Raw genomic sequence first — 16,794 nt, 5'->3', positions numbered from 1 at the left:
ACCTGGTGTTCCACTAGAAGTTTCCCCCCTCCAGGGAGAACTTAGACAGGGCCTTCTGCAGCCGGTGGTGCTCCTCCTCAACACTCTGATGGAGCAAGATCAACACACAATGCTGAATCACACACACACACACACACGCACACGCACACACACACACACACACTTCACCCCTCCGTCTCCGCCATCCCTTCCTTTCATAATCTTCTTTCCCTTTTGTAGGTGCTCTTGTGACATCACACAGCTAGCTGCAGACAAAGGCCATTGTCCCAGAACTCCAATTTCACATAGCCATTTCAGTGACAATGGCAGCAGAGCAGCACAAGCCCTGGTGAAGTGATTTTCTCTATCTCTCTCTTCTATGCTGCCGTTTGTCCCCATCTGTCCTCCTTGGCTCACTCCTTTTATGCTTCAGTCATCCTTTGCAACCCCATTACTCAATCCTCGACAACTCCTTCCTTCCTTCCTTCCTTCCTTCCTTCCTTCCTTCCTTCCTTCCTTCCTTCCTTCCTTCCTTCCTTCCTTCCTTCCTTGCTCTCTCACCTGCAGTCTCTTCAGCTGTACCTCCAGACTCTGCAGTTTCCGGCACACCTCCTCCATCCTCTCCTGGGACAGAACCAGAGGAGCGCTGATCCCTCCCTCCTCGTCTATCTTCATCCCTCCACCCTCCTCCCCTTGTAGTCCTTGGTCCTGCCTCTCTGGCCCCTCCCTTCCATTCTCCTCATCAGGCTGTGAGTTGTCTGATAGGCTGATGCTGCCAACCAATAGCCTCTTCAGGGACATGACTGTGGCAGGAGACAGGAACATAACAGTAATAGGAACATCAGTGAAAATGGTAACCGTTTGGACCAATCAAATAAACCCACTCACCTTCGTTTAACGCGCTATTGGCCACTTTCACCTGATCACTGTTGCTGTGGCCAATTAAGTCGAAGCCTTTGTCCGAGAGGTAATCAATCAGAGAATGACGAGAGTCCACAGACTTTATCTCATCCGTCAGGATGTCCTTATCTCGTTCTATAGACACAGTAATAGTCTTGGTAGTAAGGCAGTAACAGTCTTGGTAGTAACACAGTAACAGTAATAACACAGTAACAGTCTTGGTAGTAACACAGTAACAGTCTTGGTAGTAATGCAGTAACAGTCTTGGTAGTAACACAGTAACAGTAAAAACACAGTAACAGTCTTGGTAACAATGCAGTAACAGTAAAAACACAGGAACAGTCTTGGTAACACAGTAACAGTAAAAACACAGTAACAGTATTGGTAAAACACAGGAACAGTCTTGGTAGTAAAAACACTTGGTAGTAACAGTAAAAAACACAGTAAACAGTCTTTAGTAACACAGTACCAGTAAAAACACAGTAACAGTCTTGGTAGTAACACAGGAACAGTCTTGGTAGTAACACAGTAACAGTAAAAACACAATAAAGTCTTGGTAGTAACACAGTAACAGTAAAAACACAGTAACACAGGAACAGTCTTTAGCACAGTAACAGGTAGTAATAAAAACACAGGAACAGTCTTGGTAGTAACACAGTAACAGTCTTGGTAGTAAAAACACAGTAACAGTCTTGGTAGTAACACAGTAACAGTAAAAACACAGGAACAGTCTTGGTAGTAACACAGTAACAGTAAAAACACAGTAAACAGTCTTAACACAGTAACAGTCTTGGTAGTAAACAGTAAAAACACAGTAACAGTCTTGGTAGTAGTAACAGTCTTGGTAGTAACACAGTAACAGTAAAAACACAGTACAGTCTTGGTAGTAAGTAAGTCTTGGTAGTAACACAGTAAAGTAAAAACAGTAACAGTCTTGGTAGTAAACAGTAACAGTAACAGTCTTAGTAACACAGTAACAGTAGTAACACAGTAACAGTCTTGGTAGTAACACAGGAACAGTCTTGGTAGTAACACAGTAACAATCTTGGTAGTAACAGTAAAAACACAGTAACAGTCTTGGTAGTAACAGTCTTGGTAGTAAACAGTAAAAATACAGGAACAGTCTTGGTAGTAACACAGTAACACAGTAACAGTCTTGGTAGTAACACAGTAACAGTACAGTAAAAAGTAACACAGGAACAGTCTTGGTAGTAACAGTAACAGTAACACAGTAACAGTCTTGGTAGTAACAGTCTTGTTAGTAACAGTAAAAATACAGGAACAGTCTTGGTAGTAAACAGTAACAGTAAAAATACAGGAACAGTCTTGGTAGTAACACAGTAACAGTAAAAATACAGGAACAGTCTTGGTAGTAGTAAAAACACAGGAACACTTGGTAGTAAACAGTAACAGTAAAAACACAGTAGTCTTGGTAGTAACACAGTAACAGTAAAAACACAGGAACAGTCTTGGTAGTGTAACAAAAAACAGGAACAGTCTTGGTAGTAACACAGTAACAGTCTTGGTAGTAACACAGTAACAGTAAAAACACAAACAGTCTTGGTAGTAAACAGTAACAGTAAAAACACAGGAACAGTCTTGTAGTAGTAACAGTCAGTAACAGTCTTGGTAGTAACACAGTAACAGTAACACAGGAACAGTCTTGGTAGTAACACAGTAACAGTAGTAACAAAAGTAACAAAATACAGGAACAGTCTTGGTAGTAGTACTTGGTAGTAACACAGTAACAGTAAAAATACAGGAACAGTCTTGGTAGTAACACAGTAACAGTCTTGGTAGTAACACAGTAACAGTAAAAATACAGGAACAGTCTTGGTAGTAACACAGTAACAGTCTTGGTAGTAACACAGTAACAGTAAAAATACAGGAACAGTCTTGGTAGTAACACAGTAACAGTAAAAACACAGTAACAGTCTTGGTTGTAACACAGTAACAGTCTTGGTAGTAACACAGTAACAGTCTTGGTAGTAACACAGTAACAGTAAAAACACAGGAACAGTCTTGGTAGTAACACAGTAACAGTCTTGGTAGTAACACAGTAACAGTAAAAACACAGGAACAGTCTTGGTAGTAACACAGTAACAGTAAAAACACAGGAACAGTCTTGGTAGTAACACAGTAACAGTCTTGGTAGTACAACAGTAACAGTAAAAATACAGGAACAGTCTTGGTAGTAACACAGTAACAGTAAAAACACAGTAACAGTCTTGTTAGTAACACAGTAACAGTAAAAATACAGTAACAGTCTTGGTAGAAACACAGTAACAGTCTTGGTAGTAACACAGTAACAGTAAAAACACAGGAACAGTCTTGATAGTAACACAGTAACAGTAAAAATACAGGAACAGTCTTGGTAGTAACACAGTAAAAGTAAAACCACAGGAACAGTCTTGGTAGTAACACAGTAACAGTAAAAACACAGGAACAGTCTTGGTAGTAACACAGTAACAGTAAAAACACAGGAACAGTCTTGGTAGTAACACAGTAACAGTAAAAACACAGTAACAGTCTTGGTAGTAACAAAGTAACAGTACAAATACAGGAACAGTCTTGGTAGTAATGCAGGAACAGTCTTGGTAGTAACACAGTAACAGTCTTGGTAGTAACACAGTAACAGTCTTGGTAGTAACACAGTAACAGTAAAAATACAGGAACAGTCTTGGTAGTAACACAGTAACAGTAAAAAAAAAAAACAGTCTTGGTGGTAACACAGTAACAGTCTTGGTAGTAACACAGTAACAGTAAAAACACAGAAACAGTCTTGGTAGTAACACAGTAACAGTAAAAATACAGGAACAGTCTTGGTAGTAACACAGTAACAGTCTTGGTAGTAACACAGTAACAGTAAAAACACAGTAACAGTCTTGGTAGTAACACAGTAACAGTAAAAACACAGAAACAGTCTTGGTAGTAACACAGTAACAGTAAAAATACAGGAACAGTCTTGGTAGGAACACAGTAACAGTAAAAACACCGGAACAGTCTTGGTAGTAACACAGTAACAGTAAAAATACAGTAACAGTCTTGGTAGTAACACAGTAACAGTCTTGGTAGTTACACAGTAACAGTCTTGGTAGTAACACAGTAACAGTAAAACCACAGTAACAGTCTTGTTAGTAACACAGTAACAGTAAAAATACAGGAACAGTCTTGGTAGTAACAAAGTAACAGTAAATAAACAGGAACAGTCTTGGTAGTAGCACAGTAACAGTAAAAACACAGGAACAGTCTTGGACTTAAATGTAAATGTAATGTAGTAACACAGTAACAGTCTTGGTAGTAACACAGTAACAGTATTGGTAGTAACACAGTAACAGTAAAAACACAGGAACAGTCTTGGTAGTAACACATTAACAGTCTTGGTAGTAACACAGTAACAGTATTGGTAGTAACACAGTAACAGTCTTGGTAGTAACACAGTAACAGTCTTGGTAGTAACACAGTAACAGTCTTGGTAGTAACACAGTAACAGTATTGGTAGTAACACAGTAACAGTCTTGGTAGTAACACAGTAACAGTATTGGTAGTAACACAGTAACAGTATTGGTAGTAACACAGTAACAGTATTGGTAGTAACACAGTAACAGTATTGGTAGTAACACAGTAACAGTCTTGGTAGTAACACAGTAACAGTCTTGGTAGTAACACATTAACAGTCTTGGTAGTAACACAGTAACAGTATTGGTAGTAACACAGTAACAGTCTTGGTAGTAACACAGTAACAGTATTGGTAGTAACACAGTAACAGTAAAAACACAGGAACAGTCTTGGTAGTAACACATTAACAGTCTTGGTAGTAACACAGTAACAGTATTGGTAGTAACACAGTAACAGTCTTGGTAGTAACACAGTAACATTATTGGTAGTAACACAGTAACAGTCTTGGTAGTAACACAGTAACAGTAAAAACACAGGAACAGTCTTGGTAGTAACACAGTAATAGTCTTGGTAGTAACACAGTAACATTCTTGGTAGTAACACAGTAACAGTCTTGGTAGTAACAGTAACAGTAACAGTAACAGTCTTGGTAGTAACACAGTAACAGTCTTGGTAGTAACACAGTAACAGTCTTGGTAGTAACACAGTAACAGTCTTGGTAAAACATTAACAGTAGTAACACATTAACAGTCTTGGTAGTAACACATTAACAGTCTTGGTAGTAACACAGTAAAAGTACACAGTAACAGTCTTGGTAGTAACACAGTAACAGTCTTGGTAGTAACACAGTAACATTAGTCTTTAGTAACACAGTAGTAAAAACACAGTAACAGTCTTGGTAGTAACACAGTAACAGTAAAAACACAGAAACAGTCTTGGTAGTAACACAGTAACAGTACAAATACAGGAACAGTCTTTGAACACAGTAGTAAAAACACAGTAACAGTCTTGGTAGTAACAGTAAAAACAGTAACAGTCTTGTTAGTAACACAGTAACAGTAAAAACACAGTAACAGTCTTGGTAGTAACACAGTAACAGTAGTAGTAACAGTAAAAAACAGTCTTGGTAGTAACACAGTAACAGTATTGGTAAAACACAGTAACAGTAGTCTTTGGTAGTAACACAGTAACAGTCTTGGTAGTAACACAGTAACAGTCTTGGTAGTAACACATTAACAGTCTTGGTAGTAACACAGTAACAGTCTTGGTAGTAACACATTAACAGTCTTGGTAGTAACACAGGAACAGAAAAAACACAGTAACAGTCTTGGTAGTAACACAGTAAAAGTAACACAGGAACAGAAAAAACACAGTAACAGTCTTGGTAGTAACACAGTAATAGTCTTGGTAGTAACACAGTAACAGTCTTGGTAGTAACACAGTAACAGTCTTGGTAGTAAACAGGAACAGAAAAAAACAGTAACAAAACACAGTAACAGTCTTGGTAGTAACACAGTAACAGTAAAAACACAGAAACAGTCTTGGTAGTAACACAGTAACAGTAAAAATACAGGAACAGTCTTGGTAGTATCACAGGAACAGTAAAAACACAGTAACAGTCTTGGTAGTAACACAGTAACAGTACAAAAGTCTTGGTAGGAACACAGTAACAGTAAAAACACAGTAACAGTCTTGTTAGTAACACAGTAACAGTAAAAACACAGTAACAGTCTTGTTAGTAACACAGTAACAGTAAAAACACAGTAACAGTCTTGGTAGTAACACAGTAACAGTACAAAACACAGTAACAGTCTTGGTAGTAACACAGTAACAGTAAAAACACAGTAACAGTCTTGGTAGTAACACAGTAACAGTAAAAACACAGTAACAGTATTGGTAGTAACAGTATTGGTAGTAACACAGTAACAGTATTGGTAGTAACACAGTAACAGTATTGGTAGTAACACAGTAACAGTCTTGGTAGTAACACAGTAATAGTAGAACAGTAAAAAACACAGTAACAGTCTTGTAGTAACACAGGAACAGAAAAAACACAGTAACAGTCTTGGTAGTAACACAGTAACAGTCTTGGTAGTAACACAGGAACAGAAAAAACACAGTAACAGTCTTGGTAGTAACACAGTAATAGTCTTGGTAGTAACACAGTAACAGTCTTGGTAGTAACACAGTAACAGTCTTGGTAGTAACACAGGAACAGAAAAAACACAGTAACAGTCTTGGTAGTAACACAGTAACAGTCTTGGTAGTAACACAGGAACAGAAAAAACACAGTAACAGTCTTGGTAGTAACACAGTAATAGTCTTGGTAGTAACACAGTAACAGTCTTGGTAGTAACACAGTAACAGTCTTGGTAGTATCACAGGAACAGTAAAAACACAGTAACAGTCTTGGTAGTAACACAGTAACAGTATTGGTAGTAACACAGTAACAGTCTTGGTAGTAACACAGTAACAGTCTTGGTAGTAACAGTCTTGGCAGTAACTAAATAAACATCAGTAATAGCACCATTAACAACGACATTATCAACATCTAGAAGAGGTGCTTTGAAAGAGGTGCTTTGTTGTCTGTTCTCACCAATGCTGTTTTTCAACAAGACTCCTCCATTTTCAGTGGGGCTGAGAGGGGGTTGAGGAAACCTGAAAGAAAGAGAAAGCGAGAAAGAGAAGGAGAGAAAGAAATGAGATCAGCGGCAGGTAGGCAAGCGGTTAAGAGCGCTGGGCCAGTAACCGAAAGGTCGCTGGTTCAAATCCTCAAGCTGGCTACGTGAAAAATCTGTCGATGTACCCTGAGCAAGGCACTTAACCCTAAATGCTCCTGTAAGTCACTCTGAATGAGAGCGTCTGCTAAATGACTAAAATGTGATCCGTGCTCAGAGGACTGGCTTATTACAGTGCACACTCAAGAGCTGTGTTGACTCACGTGGTGGGGCTGTATGGGTTTCCCCCTCCTCCAGTTAAGATGCTGTTTCCTCTCTTCAGGTCAGATGGAGGTCCTGTCTTCTTCAGCTCATCTACCGCCATCTTGATCACATCTGTCCAGCTTCACACAACAAAGCCACATCACCACTACAGTTGGTGCTTCGTCTTTATCTTCATATCTTCCACCTCTCCTCCTCCCTCCCCATAAACCTCTCTCCTCTCCCCCACTCACTTCTCCCTCTCCCAATCCCCTCCTCGCCTCCCCTCCCAAACACTTCTCTCCCCCTCTCCCTCCCTCACTCACCTCTCCCTCTCCCCCTCCCAATCCCCTTCCCAAACCCTTCTCTCTCCCTCTCCCTCTCACCTCCTCTCCTCTCCTCTCCCCAAACCCTTCTCTCTCCCTCTCCCACACTCACTTCTCCCTCTCCCCCTCACCAATCCCCTTCCCAAACCCTTCTCTCTCGATCTCCCACACTCACTTCTCCCTCTCCCCCTCACCAATCCCCTTCCCAAACCCTTCTCTCTCCCTCTCCCTCACTCACTTCTCCCTCTCCCCCTCACCAATCCCCTTCCCAAACCCTTCTCTCTCCCTCTCCCTCTCACTTCCTCTCCTCTCCCCAAACCCTTCTCTCTCCCTCTCCCACACTCACTTCCTCCTCTCCCCGACAGATTGAGCCACCAGTTCGTAGATCTGAGCCCCGCTGTCCCAGGTGAAGATCACGTAGAAAGCCTTACGGTCTGACAGAGGGACAGAAGAGAGGGGGATTGAGATGACATATTCCTGCAAGGTGTGTGTGTGTGTGTGTGTGTGTGTGTGTGTGTGTGTGTGTGTGTGTGTGTGTGTGTGTGTGTGTGTGTGTGTGTGTGTGTGTGTGTGTGTGTGTGTGTGTGTGTGTGTGTGTGTGTGTGTGTGTGTGTGTGTGTGTGTGTGTGTGTGTGTGTGTGTGTGTGTGTGCGACTCCATGTTGATGATGTTGTGTTTTCTTGAATACCAAATATGGCAGGTGTTGTTGTGGGGGAAGGCCGGAGACAGATGCTCTTTTTGGAAGTGGGTTGCTCTTTTGACTCTTACATGGACCAGACCCTGTGCTGTCAAGTTTCTGAAATACCAGCCTCTTGAGTCATGCCTGAACAGCCTTTGGCCGTGTACATAGGCTGATAGTGCATGGCCATCAGATTGCAGGACTGCATAGGGAAAAAGGCAAAGCAGCTAGCAAGGTACTGCTCATTGCTCTTTGTCATGGACAGCCTAGCTGTGTGGAGAAGGTGGAGAAGGTATCTTTGACACTACGCGTGTCAAAGATACTGTGAATCTTTGAAATGTTTGAATCCTTCGGGACTGTAATGTGATTTGTGCATTCAAATGAAGTATTTAAAGATGTGCGTGTCTCACCTGTGGCCACCTCTCGGAGGAAGGCAGAGTCTAGTTTGATGATAGGGCTGAGCATCTGCTTGCCCTCCTGAACAGCGATGTTACTCTTACTCTGACACTTCAGCACCATCTTATCATCCTGCTTCTGTAACAGCACCAACAGATCCCCTAGCAACACACACTGCACTTCTGAGAGGGGGCAGGAACAGGATGGAGAGGAGAGGAGGAGGAGAGTGGGGCAGGAACAGGGTGGAGAGTAGAGGAGGAGGAGAGTGAGGCAGGAACAGGATGGAGAGGAGAGGAGGAGGAGAGTGAGGCAGGAACAGGATGGAGAGGAGAGGAGGAGGAGAGTGAGGCAGGAACAGGGTGGAGAGTAGAGGAGGAGGAGAGTGTGGCAGGAACAGGATGGAGAGAGGAGGAGGAGAGTGTGGCAGGAACAGGGTGAGAGGAGAGGAGGAGGAGAGTGTGGCAGGAACAGGGTGGAGAGTAGAGGAGGAGGAGGAGGGAGTGGGGCAGGAACAGGATGGAGGGGAGAGGAGGAGGAGAGTGGGGCAGGAACAGGATGGAGGGGAGAGGAGGAGGAGGAGAGTGGGGCAGGAACAGGATGGAGGGGAGAGGAGGAGGAGAGTGGGGCAGGAACAGGATGGAGGGGAGAGGAGGAGGAGAGTGTGGCAGGAACAGGGTGGAGAGGAGAGGAGGAGGAGAGTGGGGCAGGAACAGGGTGGAGAGTAGAGGAGGAGGAGGAGAGTGGGGCAGGAACAGGGTGGAGAGTAGAGGAGGAGGAGAGAGTGTGGCAGGAACAGGATGGAGAGGAGAGGAGGAGGAGAGTGTGGCAGGAACAGGATGGAGGGGAGAGGAGGAGGAGAGTGTGGCAGGAACAGGGTGGAGGGGAGAGGAGGAGGAGAGTGTGGAAGGAACAGGGTGGAGAGGAGAGGAGGAGGAGGAGGAGAGTGTGGCAGGAACAGGGTGGAGAGGAGAGGAGGAGGAGGAGGAGTGGGGCAGGAACAGGGTGGAGAGTAGAGGAGGAGAGTGTGGCAGGAACAGGATGGAGGGGAGAGGAGGAGGAGAGTGTGGCAGGAACAGGGTGGAGGGGAGAGGAGGAGAGTGTGGCAGGAACAGGGTGGAGAGGAGAGGAGGAGGAGGAGGAGAGTGTGGCAGGAACAGGGTGGAGAGGAGAGGAGGAGGAGGAGAGTGGGGCAGGAACAGGGTGGAGAGTAGAGGAGGAGAGTGTGGCAGGAACAGGATGGAGGGGAGAGGAGGAGGAGAGTGTGGCAGGAACAGGGTGGAGAGGAGAGGAGGAGGAGGAGAGTGGGGCAGGAACAGGGTGGAGAGTAGAGGAGGAGGAGAGTGTGGCAGGAACAGGATGGAGAGTAGAGGAGGAGGAGGAGAGTGGGGCAGGAACAGGGTGGAGAGGAGAGGAGAAGGAGGAGAGTGGGGCAGGAACAGGATGGAGAGGGAGGAGGAGGAGGAGAGTGGGGCAGGAACAGGGTGGAGAGGAGAGGAGGAGGAGGAGAGTGGGGCAGGAACAGGGTGGAGAGTAGAGGAGGAGAGTGTGGCAGGAACAGGATGGAGGGGAGAGGAGGAGGAGAGTGTGGCAGGAACAGGGTGGAGAGAGGAGGAGGAGGAGGAGGAGAGTGGGGCAGGAACAGGGTGGAGAGGAGAGGAGGAGGAGGAGGAGAGTGGGGCAGGAACAGGGTGGAGAGTAGAGGAGGAGAGTGTGGCAGGAACAGGATGGAGGGGAGAGGAGGAGGAGAGTGTGGCAGGAACAGGGTGGAGAGGAGAGGAGGAGGAGGAGGAGGAGAGTGGGGCAGGAACAGGGTGGAGAGTAGAGGAGGACAGTGTGGCAGGAACAGGGTGGAGAGTAGAGGAGGAGAGTGTGGCAGGAACAGGGTGGAGAGTAGAGGAGGAGAGTGTGGCAGGAACAGGGTGGAGAGGAGAGGAGGAGGAGGAGGAGTGGGGCAGGAACAGGGTGGAGAGTAGAGGAGGAGAGTGGGGCAGGAACAGGATGGAGAGGAGAGGAGGAGGAGAGTGGGGCAGGAACAGGGTGGAGAGTAGAGGAGGAGAGTGTGGCAGGAACAGGATGGAGGGAGAGGAGGAGGAGAGTGTGGCAGGAACAGGGTGGAGAGGAGAGGAGGAGGAGGAGAGTGGGGCAGGAACAGGATGGAGAGTAGAGGAGGAGGAGGAGAGTGGGGCAGGAACAGGATGGAGGGGAGAGGAGGAGGAGGAGAGTGGGGCAGGAACAGGGTGGAGAGTAGAGGAGGAGGAGAGTGGGGCAGGAACAGGGTGGAGAGTAGAGGAGGAGGAGAGTGTGGCAGGAACAGGATGGAGGGGAGAGGAGGAGGAGAGTGTGGCAGGAACAGGATGGAGGGGAGAGGAGGAGGAGAGTGTGGCAGGAACAGGGTGGAGAGGAGAGGAGGAGGAGGAGGAGAGTGGGGCAGGAACAGGGTGGAGAGTAGAGGAGGAGAGTGTGGCAGGAACAGGATGGAGGGGAGAGGAGGAGGAGAGTGTGGCAGGAACAGGGTGGAGAGGAGAGGAGGAGAGTGTGGCAGGAACAGGATGGAGGGGAGAGGAGGAGGAGAGTGGGGCAGGAACAGGATGGAGAGGAGAGGAGGAGGAGAGTGGGGGCAGGAACAGGGTGGAGAGTAGAGGAGGAGGAGAGTGGGGCAGGAACAGGATGGAGGGGAGAGGAGGAGGAGAGTGTGGCAGGAACAGGGTGGAGAGGAGAGGAGGAGGAGGAGAGTGGGGCAGGAACAGGGTGGAGAGTAGAGGAGGAGGAGAGTGGGGCAGGAACAGGATGGAGGGGAGAGGAGGAGGAGAGTGTGGCAGGAACAGGGTGGAGAGGAGAGGAGGAGGAGGAGAGTGGGGCAGGAACAGGATGGAGAGTAGAGGAGGAGGAGGAGAGTGGGGCAGGAACAGGGTGGAGAGTAGAGGAGGAGAGTGTGGCAGGAACAGGATGGAGGGAGAGGAGGAGGAGAGTGTGGCAGGAACAGGGTGGAGAGGAGAGGAGGAGAGTGGGGCAGGAACAGGATGGAGAGTAGAGGAGGAGGAGGAGAGTGGGGCAGGAACAGGATGGAGGGGAGAGGAGGAGGAGGAGAGTGGGGCAGGAACAGGGTGGAGAGTAGAGGAGGAGGAGAGTGGGGCAGGAACAGGGTGGAGAGTAGAGGAGGAGGAGAGTGTGGCAGGAACAGGATGGAGGGGAGAGGAGGAGGAGAGTGTGGCAGGAACAGGGTGGAGAGGAGAGGAGGAGGAGGAGAGTGGGGCAGGAACAGGGTGGAGAGTAGAGGAGGAGGAGAGTGGGGCAGGAACAGGATGGAGGGGAGAGGAGGAGGAGAGTGTGGCAGGAACAGGGTGGAGAGGAGAGGAGGAGGAGGAGAGTGGGGCAGGAACAGGGTGGAGAGTAGAGGAGGAGGAGAGTGGGGCAGGAACAGGATGGAGGGGAGAGGAGGAGGAGAGTGTGGCAGGAACAGGGTGAAGAGGAGAGGAGGAGGAGGAGAGTGGGGCAGGAACAGGGTGGAGAGTAGAGGAGGAGGAGAGTGTGGCAGGAACAGGATGGAGGGGAGAGGAGGAGGAGGAGAGTGGGGCAGGAACAGGGTGGAGAGTAGAGGAGGAGGAGAGTGTGGCAGGAACAGGATGGAGAGGAGAGGAGGAGGAGAGTGGGGCAGGAACAGGGTGGAGAGTAGAGGAGGAGGAGAGTGGGGCAGGAACAGGATGGAGGGGAGAGGAGGAGGAGAGTGTGGCAGGAACAGGGTGGAGAGGAGAGGAGGAGGAGGAGAGTGGGGCAGGAACAGGGTGGAGAGTAGAGGAGGAGGAGAGTGTGGCAGGAACAGGATGGAGGGGAGAGGAGGAGGAGAGTGTGGCAGGAACAGGGTGGAGAGGAGAGGATGAGGAGGAGAGTGGGGCAGGAACAGGGTGGAGAGGAGAGGAGGAGGAGGAGAGTGGGGCAGGAACAGGATGGAGAGGAGAGGAGGAGGAGAGTGTGGCAGGAACAGGGTGGGAGAGGAGAGGAGGAGGAGGAGGAGAGTGGGGCAGGAACAGGGTGGAGAGTAGAGGAGGAGAGTGTGGCAGGAACAGGATGGAGGGGAGAGGAGGAGGAGAGTGTGGCAGGAACAGGGTGGAGAGGAGAGGAGGAGGAGGAGAGTGGGGCAGGAACAGGGTGGAGAGTAGAGGAGGAGAGTGTGGCAGGAACAGGATGGAGAGGAGAGGAGGAGGAGAGTGTGGCAGGAACAGGGTGGAGAGGAGAGGAGGAGGAGGGGAGTGGGGCAGGAACAGGATGGAGAGGAGAGGAGGAGGAGGAGAGTGGGGCAGGAACAGGGTGGAGAGTAGAGGAGGAGGAGAGTGGGGCAGGAACAGGATGGAGGGGAGAGGAGGAGGAGAGTGTGGCAGGAACAGGGTGGAGAGGAGAGGAGGAGGAGAGTGTGGCAGGAACAGGGTGGAGAGGAGAGGAGGAGGAGAGTGGGGCAGGAACAGTGTGGAGAGTAGAGGAGGAGAGTGTGGCAGGAACAGGATGGAGGGGAGAGGAGGAGGAGAGTGTGGCAGGAACAGGGTGGAGAGTAGAGGAGGAGAGTGTGGCAGGAACAGGATGGAGGGGAGAGGAGGAGGAGAGTGTGGAGGAACAGGGTGGAGAGGAGGAGGAGGAGGAGAGTGGGGCAGGAACAGGGTGGAGAGTAGAGGAGGAGGAGGAGAGTGGGGCAGGAACAGGATGGAGGGGAGAGGAGGAGGAGGAGAGTGGGGCAGGAACAGGGTGGAGAGTAGAGGAGGAGGGAGAGTGGGGCAGGAACAGGATGGAGGGGAGAGGGGAGGAGGAGAGTGTGGCAGGAACAGGGTGGAGAGGAGAGGAGGAGGAGGAGAGTGGGGCAGGAACAGGGTGGAGAGTAGAGGAGGAGGAGAGTGGGGCAGGAACAGGGTGGAGAGTAGAGGAGGAGGAGAGTGGGGCAGGAACAGGGTGGAGAGTAGAGGAGGAGGAGAGTGGGGCAGGAACAGGGTGGAGAGTAGAGGAGGAGGAGAGTGGGGCAGGAACAGGGTGGAGAGTAGAGGAGGAGGGGAGTGTGGCAGGAACAGGATGGAGGGGAGAGGAGGAGAGTGTGGCAGGAACAGGGTGGAGAGGAGAGGAGGAGGAGGAGAGTGGGGCAGGAACAGGGTGGAGAGTAGAGGAGGAGGAGGAGAGTGGGGCAGGAACAGGGTGGAGAGTAGAGGAGGAGGAGGAGAGTGGGGCAGGAACAGGGTGGAGAGTAGAGGAGGTGGAGAGTGGGGCAGGAACAGGGTGGAGAGTAGAGGAGGAGGAGGAGAGTGGGGCAGGAACAGGATGGAGAGGAGAGGAGGAGGAGGAGAGTGGGGCAGGAACAGGGTGGAGTAGAGGAGGAGGAGAGTGGGGCAGGAACAGGATGGAGGGGAGGAGGAGGGAGAGTGTGGCAGGAACAGGGTGGAGAGGGAGAGGAGGAGGAGGGGAGTGGGGCAGGAACAGGATGGAGAGTAGAGGAGGAGGAGAGTGGGGCAGGAACAGGATGGAGGGGAGAGGAGGAGGAGAGTGGGGCAGGAACAGGATGGAGGGGAGAGGAGGAGGAGGGGAGTGGGGCAGGAACAGGATGGAGAGTAGAGGAGGAGGAGAGTGGGGCAGGAACAGGATGGAGGGGAGAGGAGGAGGAGAGTGGGGCAGGAACAGGATGGAGGGGAGAGGAGGAGGAGAGTGTGGCAGGAACAGGGTGGAGAGGAGAGGAGGAGGAGGATGGGGCAGGAACAGGGTGGAGTAGAGGAGGAGGAGGAGAGTGGGGCAGGAACAGGGTGGAGAGTAGAGGAGGAGGAGGAGAGTGGGGCAGGAACAGGGTGGAGAGTAGAGGAGGAGGAGAGTGGGGCAGGAACAGGGTGGAGAGTAGAGGAGGAGAGTGTGTGGCAGGAACAGGGTGGAGAGTAGAGGAGGAGGAGAGTGTGGCAGGAACAGGATGGAGAGGAGAGGAGGAGGAGAGTGGGGCAGGAACAGGGTGGAGAGTAGAGGAGGAGGAGAGTGTGGCAGGAACAGGATGGAGAGTAGAGGAGGAGGAGAGTGGGGCAGGAACAGGATGGAGGAGAGGAGGAGGAGAGTGAGGCAGGAACAGGGTGGAGAGGAGAGGAAGGAGGAGGAGAGTGCAGGAACAGGATGGAGAGGAGAGGAGGAGGAGAGTGGGGCAGGAACAGGGTGGAGAGTAGAGGAGGAGGAGAGTGTGGCAGGAACAGGATGGAGAGGAGAGGAGGAGGAGAGTGGGGCAGGAACAGGGTGGAGAGTAGAGGAGGAGGAGAGTGTGGCAGGAACAGGATGGAGAGGAGGAGGAGGAGGAGAGTGGGGCAGGAACAGGATGGAGAGGAGAGGAGGAGGAGAGTGGGGCAGGAACAGGATGGAGAGGAGGAGGAGAGTGGGGCAGGAACAGGATGGAGAGGAGAGGAGGAGGAGAGTGGGGCAGGAACAGGGTGGAGAGTAGAGGAGGAGGAGAGTGTGGCAGGAACAGGATGGAGAGGAGGAGGAGAGTGGGGCAGGAACAGGATGGAGAGGAGAGGAGGAGGAGAGTGGGGCAGGAACAGGATGGAGAGGAGAGGAGGAGGAGAGTGGGGCAGGAACAGGATGGAGAGGAGAGGAGGAGGAGAGTGGGGCAGGAACAGGATGGAGAGGAGAGGAGGAGGAGAGTGGGGCAGGAACAGGATGGAGAGGAGAGGAGGAGGAGAGTGGGGCAGGAACAGGGTGGAGAGTAGAGGAGGAGGAGAGTGTGGCAGGAACAGGATGGAGAGTAGAGGAGGAGGAGGAGGAGAGTGGGGCAGGAACAGGATGGAGGGGAGAGGAGGAGGGGAGTGTGGCAGGAACAGGATGGAGAGGAGGAGGAGGAGGAGAGTGGGGCAGGAACAGGATGGAGGGGAGAGGAGGAGGAGAGTGTGGCAGGAACAGGATGGAGAGGAGGAGGAGGAGGAGAGTGGGGCAGGAACAGGATGGAGAGGAGAGGAGGAGGAGAGTGTGGCAGGAACAGGATGGAGAGGAGAGGAGGAGGAGAGTGTGGCAGGAACAGGATGGAGAGGAGGAGGAGGAGGAGAGTGGGGCAGGAACAGGATGGAGAGGAGAGGAGGAGGAGAGTGTGGCAGGAACAGGATGGAGAGGAGGAGGAGGAGGAGAGTGGGGCAGGAACAGGATGGAGAGGAGAGGAGGAGGAGAGTGTGGCAGGAACAGGATGGAGAGGAGGAGGAGGGAGTGGGGCAGGAACAGGGTGGAGGAGGAGGAGGAGAGTGGGGCAGGAACAGGGTGGAGAGTAGAGGAGGAGGAGAGTGTGGCAGGAACAGGATGGAGGGAGAGGAGGAGGAGAGTGTGGCAGGAACAGGGTGGAGAGGAGAGGAGGAGGAGGAGAGTGGGGCAGGAACAGGGTGGAGAGTAGAGGAGGAGGAGGAGAGTGGGGCAGGAACAGGGTGGAGAGGAGAGGAGGAGGAGAGTGGGGCAGGAACAGGGTGGAGAGTAGAGGAGGAGGAGAGTGGGGCAGGAACAGGGTGGAGAGTAGAGGAGGAGGAGAGTGGGGCAGGAACAGGGTGGAGAGTAGAGGAGGAGGAGAGTGTGGCAGGAACAGGATGGAGGGGAGAGGAGGAGGAGAGTGTGGCAGGAACAGGGTGGAGAGGAGAGGAGGAGGAGGAGAGTGGGGCAGGAACAGGGTGGAGAGTAGAGGAGGAGGAGGAGAGTGGCGCAGGAACAGGGTGGAGAGTAGAGGAGGAGGAGGAGAGTGGGGCAGGAACAGGGTGGAGAGTAGAGGAGGAGGAGAGTGGGGCAGGAACAGGGTGGAGAGTAGAGGAGGAGGAGGAGAGTGGGGCAGGAACAGGATGGAGAGGAGAGGAGGAGGAGGAGAGTGGGGCAGGAACAGGGTGGAGAGTAGAGGAGGAGGAGAGTGGGGCAGGAACAGGATGGAGGGGAGAGGAGGAGGAGAGTGTGGCAGGAACAGGGTGGAGAGGAGAGGAGGAGGAGGGGAGTGGGGCAGGAACAGGATGGAGAGTAGAGGAGGAGGAGAGTGGGGCAGGAACAGGATGGAGGGGAGAGGAGGAGGAGAGTGGGGCAGGAACAGGATGGAGGGGAGGAGGAGGAGGGGAGTGGGGCAGGAACAGGATGGAGAGTAGAGGAGGAGGAGAGTGGGGCAGGAACAGGATGGAGGGGAGAGGAGGAGGAGAGTGGGGCAGGAACAGGATGGAGGGGAGAGGAGGAGGAGAGTGTG

At 50.9% G+C, this 16,794-nt stretch overlaps 1 protein-coding gene across 1 annotated transcript in view; it reads right to left on the bottom strand.

Annotated features, from left to right (window-relative positions):
- LOC124018383 (rho guanine nucleotide exchange factor 1-like) overlaps positions 1–16,794 on the bottom strand; it is a 101,317-nt gene that overhangs the window by 1,154 nt on the left and 83,369 nt on the right. The window contains exons 24-30 of the mRNA XM_046333671.1: positions 8,612–8,779; positions 7,869–7,956; positions 7,220–7,339; positions 6,875–6,936; positions 868–1,014; positions 541–782; positions 3–85 (exon numbers count right to left, since the gene is read on the bottom strand). Of these exons, the coding sequence (XP_046189627.1) occupies positions 14–85; positions 541–782; positions 868–1,014; positions 6,875–6,936; positions 7,220–7,339; positions 7,869–7,956; positions 8,612–8,779 (899 nt within the window). The 3' untranslated portion in view covers positions 3–13. The remainder of the gene's footprint in view (positions 1–2; positions 86–540; positions 783–867; positions 1,015–6,874; positions 6,937–7,219; positions 7,340–7,868; positions 7,957–8,611; positions 8,780–16,794) is intronic.

The sequence above is a fragment of the Oncorhynchus gorbuscha genome, unplaced genomic scaffold (assembly GCF_021184085.1).
Source record: "Oncorhynchus gorbuscha isolate QuinsamMale2020 ecotype Even-year unplaced genomic scaffold, OgorEven_v1.0 Un_scaffold_5:::fragment_2:::debris, whole genome shotgun sequence".
NCBI classification, from domain to species: domain Eukaryota; kingdom Metazoa; phylum Chordata; class Actinopteri; order Salmoniformes; family Salmonidae; genus Oncorhynchus; species Oncorhynchus gorbuscha.
The sequence above is the reverse complement of the archived record's forward strand: the minus strand, read 5'-3'. Positions and strand labels throughout refer to the sequence as shown.